We start from the raw sequence: 6,008 nt of genomic DNA, 5'->3' as shown, positions 1-6,008 counted from the left end.
CTCATTAAATGTCTCTTGTTTTATTATGCTGGGCCTATGTAAATTAAAGGACAAGATAAAGAACATTTTAAAAGAAATGATACACAAATGTACTGATAAACGCACTTAACATCTCAACACGCTGCTATCACAGATATAATGATGTTATGTTGTTCTTGCTCATATGTTCTAAATGTTTATCCATTTTGTTAAAAGTTTCCATGAGACACTGCAACATTCTTTCATAAAAATGTAGTTCCCATAATGCTTATAAATAAACTCTTAAGAACGCAGCATCTCTAGACTTATGTTTTCACAAAATGAAACTTTATTTCAAATGGGGAACAATGCAAATGACTCATTAGAGTGACGATCTTCGGTATTGCACAGACCTTGTTTTATTGCACTCAACAACATAGAAATATCTTTAAGAATATAGACAGAACTGTAACAAATGGTGAGATAGTAATAATGAGCCATATCGTCATTATGTGACGTTTAAAATGAAAATAAACAGGGAAGAACTGAACCTTAAACAGTGGCATAATGAGATGTTTACAGCAGTCAGGCTGTAACTTGTCATGTCAGTAACTATTTTATTCTCACATTAATTTAATTAACACATACTTTTTTAGTGGTAGGATGAAAATCTTCAGGACATTTAAGAAGAGAAATTAAATAATTTACAATTTTGCTCATTAGTACTAAGAGAACTGCAAACCACAAGCAAGAAAATATTGACTGTTGGTACGGGAATTTTTAAGCAATGCAAATTAAATACACAACATAACTGAAACATAAGCATGTTTAATCAGGATACAAAGTCAAAGGTAAAAAATATCTGTACCAGAATTAACCAAATAAATTTCAGATCAAACAGTGGATGACTTTGATTGTTAATATATTATATTAATAATAATTCACTCTCTGTTCCATAGACAGTATGCAATATAGGATTTTATTGTTTATAAGATTATATTATATTATTATAACTATATTGAATTCCAAGCATTTTCATTTGGTGCAAAGACCAGTTAAGGTCTGTTGTTTATTAAGGTGTCATTCATAGTGTGAAAATATATTTATTAAATTGTAAAGACCTGTGTATAAAGCAGTTACTTGTGAATAATGGCTACATTTTAAATTTACAATTTAATTGATTGTTACTTTCTCATGTTCATAGTTCATGTTGCAGTGGGGCACAAAAGTAACTATTTCATTACAACATATCAAAATGTGCAACGGACACCTCTAAGTGACACTTTATATAAAACTCTGCATGTTTGGTATGTAAACACTTACCAAAGACAGGGGATGTTTTTGGTTAATCAGTAATACTATAACAACAGTCTTCCAAAGTACCAGAATATTTTCTTTTTTTAAGGAACAACACAAAAAGTGACAGACTGCTCTTAAATATACTAAAACAGGAAAATCATCAAAACCACATTTTTTTACAGAGCGAACATCCAAAATAAATAAGGCAAAGTAATGCAATAAATTGAGTGTATCTCTGTTACAAGAGTGAATAGAAATCTTTTTTTCAGTAGTAACACTTTTCCAATGTCAGTTTTTTTCTTCGCACCATGCTTGACTGTGATTACAAGATTTCAGAATAGAAATATGCAAAAGACGAGGTTAGAGGAAGTGTTCCGTGTGCTGTAAACATTTAACACTGCTTTATAAATTCATCACATCTTGTAATTGAAACTGATTTTTGTTCTCTTAAAGAAGCTCTGTATGTTAAGTAGAAATGTTTCAGAGGTACGGTATGCAGTGCAGTCTCCTTGAGTTTGGCAGCACTGTCTAGCGGGCGATTGGCTTAAAGCCGTGTGTAGAACTCGACCGTTCTTAACGTACCAGAGCAGAGTCACGGTTCAAACCATGGCTGAAATAACCGCTACTAATAAGGCAGTGACTGGGGCTAAAATATGCTCATCTATGACTAGATCTATCCTACAGCTAAGCAAAACACAAATAGTGTGATCTAGAGTTTCTCAAAGCAGATGGCGCAGAGCAGGAAGATGACATAGAGGAACATAAGCCCAAGGCCTAACCTCCGGTCCAGCCTCCAGTGGTTCAGGTGCACGCTCAGTACCTGTGCAGACAGACAGAAAACAGACCGCGCACGTGCCATGAGACGAACATGACAAAATAATATGAGTCGAGAGTTGTCAGATTCTCAATGATGAACTTACAGTAAGAAAAACAGAAGCGAGAAGGAGAATCACAGAGTACACCAGCCCCTTACTGTTAATGAAGACCTAGAGGAAGACCGGGAGAAACTGCTGTAAGAGCACGGCACACAGCACAGCATTATTAATTATTAGTATTCTAAACATTTTCTGACCCAAGATTTTTAGATTTTTGTCAGTGTCAACTAAAACCTGAATAGTTTTTTTTTTTTTAACTAATAAAAATGACAAAAGCACATAAAATAACTAAAACTTATTACACTAAAGTTAAAATAAAAAATGTAAATATAAAAATAAAAGCTAAATCCAAAATATTAATAAAAACTATAATAGTATATAAATAACACAAAAATACTGCACAGTTTCATACGGCAAATTAAATCAAATAGAAAGGATAGAAATAGTAAGTTAAAATTAGGGATGGAACAGAAGGAGTCTCAAGATTTTTAAAAGTTGTCTGAAAATATTAATTTGCTTTAAATATATTAATTTCATTTCTTTATTAAATTATATTTTTTATGATTATTTTATCATTTTTTTAATTTTTGTGGATCCATCCAAAATAGTTTGAGAAAGAATCGCAATGCATCACATAAAAAAAAAGAAAAGAAAACTCACTATTGACCCATAATCAACCACTAGAGTGCGCAAAGCCCATGGGAAACCAAGACCCAGCAGAATGTCAAAGATGTTGCTGCCGATAGAGTTGGACACTGCCATGTCTCCCATACCTGCAGCACCAGACACATTCATTCATTCATTCATTCATTCATTCATCGATAAAACTGAATATGTGGTCAAGAAAAGGAAGAGTGGGGTGATCTTAGCACCTTGACGGGCAACTATGAGACTAGCCATGCAGTCTGGGACACTAGTGCCTGCTGCTAGAAAGGTAATACCCATGACAACATCTGGAATGTCCAATGTAAAACTGATGATGGTGACCTGCAACAAAGATACTGTATGTTAAACAGAAATCCTAACAGGCCTTTTGAGACACACAAACATTTCCACATGGTGTTTTTGCAGTGACAATGAGCACCGAAGGGCTGATCTCACCATCCACACCATGAGGTAGGAGAACACGGCAATCCAGAGTGTTGAGGCCACAAAGGTAACCATGAACCAGCGCTCCCAGCGCGGCAAAACACAGTTAGGGACAGTGTAGTACAGCAGGAAGCCTAAAGGCCATGCAAACAACCACTTCACTTGCTCCCAGCGCCCCTCTGTGGATAAAAGTACTTCAAATCATTACTATTGCATGCGAGGCTCCTTAACGCCACCTACAGGACAAAGGGAGTATCACATACATTCAAATGTCACAGAACAAAGACTGTCAATATAGACAATGATACTTGAATGAAACATTAATGATCTCTCTTTATTTTCCTTTCTTTTACTGAAACGTTTCAAAGGGATCCCTTTTGAGCTCTTCAAATTGCATTTTCACCCTTCCTGTCATCTTCAGTAACATGTTCAATTGTTCAGCAGTGATTGAGTTCATTTGATTGCAAGGCGCATCAGCCCCGAGAGATTTGAGAGCTCTCATCACTTTTCTGTAATCATAACACTAGTGTACAAATCTAAAATGCATGGTCCCATTATCTAGAAATGGCTCTTAGACTAATGGATTATGGTCCTTAATGGGCTAAAAATGAGGACCATTCTCCTAATCAGGATGTGGGAAGAAAAAAAATTGAGACAGATGAACCACAATAAACTCAATGTGTTGTCCTGTTATTCTGAATAATCTAAATAATGTTTTAATTTAATGTTTTGGTATAATTTATTGTATAAACATGCCCACTAGAGCATGATTCAGTTTGTTTTTGATTCAGGGAGTCATAATCAAATTCTAAAATGATTCTGGATGAATCTAATTTTTCAGCAACATCACAGAGTACTATAAGGATTCCACAAAAAAGCTTACTTGTTTCATATCTTAAAAATATTCAATGGTTTTTAAATGAATATTTATGTTACTTTTGTTAATTGTGGATCTATTGCGAATTGTTTTAGAAAAACATCTGTAATTCATCCTTAATATTCACTCACCTGGCACAGTAAGAGGTCTGAAGGGTTGTTCTTCATCTGCCTCTTCTTCTTCCTCTTCAGGCTGAGCATCCTCTATATCTGCTACACGTTCTAACTCCTCTCCTTGGCCCATCTGTCTGGGTTCCTCCAGGGGTTGCGTTTCACTCTCAAGGGCCCCTCCATTCTCTAGACCCCAAGGAACCCCCTCCATGCCTGGACCATCTTGGCCGGCAATGTCCCCTGATGCGCTGCCACTGCTGTCTCCAGGGCTCCTGTTTCGAATTAGTCTCTGCCTCTGTGGAAGACAGGCAGAAGATGTGAGAGATGTACACTGTGCAGGGGAGACCCAATGTGATCCCCTTCAACCGAATGAGATTCGGTTAGATGAGAAATGGCAAGGACAGTGTTGAAGAGTCAAGCCTGCAGAACACACCGCAAGACCAAAGTAAAGCACAGCCCGTTGGGACCTCTTAAAGATGACATGCAAGAGCTGCAAGAGTCAAGCCAACAAGCAAGTCATGTAAACAATTGTAGATGGAATAAAGCATTTGCCCAAACAAACAACAAAATGGTGGTTACATAAGATCTCCAGGGGTTTAAACAAAAATGGAAATCAGGAGTAGTGTCTGAAGATGCCTGAACCTATAGATAGAAATACTATTGCTGACATCTGAAGAGTATACAGGAAATGACAGCAGACGTTCTGAGGACTGGATCAGTCACCATCATACCTGTTGCAGATGGGTCGTGTTAAAGGACCCATAGGAAAGAGAAACCATAAATGAGATCTCTTTATTATTTCTCCAAGACAGCAATGACATTAAATGAGCTGAAATGGAAACTCCTGCTTCTCACTTTTTTCTCCTGAAGAAAAAAAAAACAATTACATTTTTCTTACTAAATGTGAACAATTGTCTCATTTGTATCTATTTTAAACTCTCGTAGGGAATTTTAGCGGAAGCACTGATTTTGTTTTCCTTAAACTATTTTTCTTATTTTGTTTTCCAATAGAACATAAGCGATATTATAATTTGAGATTAAACACTGTGTAAGATAATAAGACTTTATAAGAATATGCATTGAATTATTTTTTTTTCTTATCTCATGCAATATTTTCTGACTGAACCTTTTGATTTATGCTTAAAACAAGGAAACAAAATTTGCTAATGGATTGAGAAAAATAATTCAATACACACTATATACACTGTCAGTATGATGATTTTTTTTAAAGAAAGTCATTCTTTTATTTAGCAAAGATGCATAAAAATTTGATCAGAAGTATCAGTAAAGAGATTTATAATGTTACAAAAGATTTGATCTATTTTTATGTTTCAAATAAATGTTGTTCTATTGAAATTTCTATTCATCAAAAAATCCAGAAAAAAACTATTAAAATTTTGTTTTTCACACATGTATCTTTACTGGAAAACAAGACAAAATATTTTTTTGCAGCCACCTTTTGAGACAAATTTGATACACAAATAAAACATACATGAGAACTCTATTAATTGCTTCCTTTAATCCATACATGAAATTAGCCTGATAACTGATATTCTTGGTTGCGCAACTGAGGTGCTGCTGTCCCATCCAGACATGCAAAAAGCGGGCAAGCATCCAGCCAGTACCTCAGTGATGAGCATGCGTCCGGCCATGCTGAGGCGAGTGCGGGGGGAGAAGTGGGGCGTGATCATGACACGGAGGCTTGCCTCTGAGAAAGAGAACTGGTGAGGGTGTAGACTCATCAACTCATCCACCATCACCACCGGGGAGTCCTGGCCACCCGCATCCTGACCTGAGAGA

The 6,008-nt window shown here is 36.0% G+C and overlaps 1 protein-coding gene across 2 annotated transcripts in view; it reads right to left on the bottom strand.

Annotated features, from left to right (window-relative positions):
• Positions 1 to 285: 285 nt before the first annotated feature.
• Positions 286 to 6,008, bottom strand: part of slc24a6a (solute carrier family 24 member 6a) — a 29,092-nt gene continuing 23,369 nt past the window's right edge. Inside the window, exons 11-17 of one of the 2 annotated variants that reach the window (XM_084132627.1) lie at positions 5,834 to 6,000; positions 4,230 to 4,503; positions 3,234 to 3,400; positions 3,005 to 3,119; positions 2,793 to 2,905; positions 2,178 to 2,243; positions 286 to 2,077 (exon numbers count right to left, since the gene is read on the bottom strand). In XM_084132627.1, the coding sequence (XP_083988753.1) occupies positions 1,967 to 2,077; positions 2,178 to 2,243; positions 2,793 to 2,905; positions 3,005 to 3,119; positions 3,234 to 3,400; positions 4,230 to 4,503; positions 5,834 to 6,000 (1,013 nt within the window). In that variant the 3' untranslated portion in view covers positions 286 to 1,966. The remainder of the gene's footprint in view (positions 2,078 to 2,177; positions 2,244 to 2,792; positions 2,906 to 3,004; positions 3,120 to 3,233; positions 3,401 to 4,229; positions 4,504 to 5,833; positions 6,001 to 6,008) is intronic. The other variant, XM_084132628.1, reaches the window with a different exon arrangement.

This window comes from Abramis brama, assembly GCF_963993115.1.
Source record: "Abramis brama genome assembly, chromosome: 13".
In the NCBI taxonomy this organism is placed as follows: domain Eukaryota; kingdom Metazoa; phylum Chordata; class Actinopteri; order Cypriniformes; family Leuciscidae; genus Abramis; species Abramis brama.
Note: the sequence above shows the minus strand (reverse complement) of the source record. Positions and strands in the feature narration are given on the sequence as shown.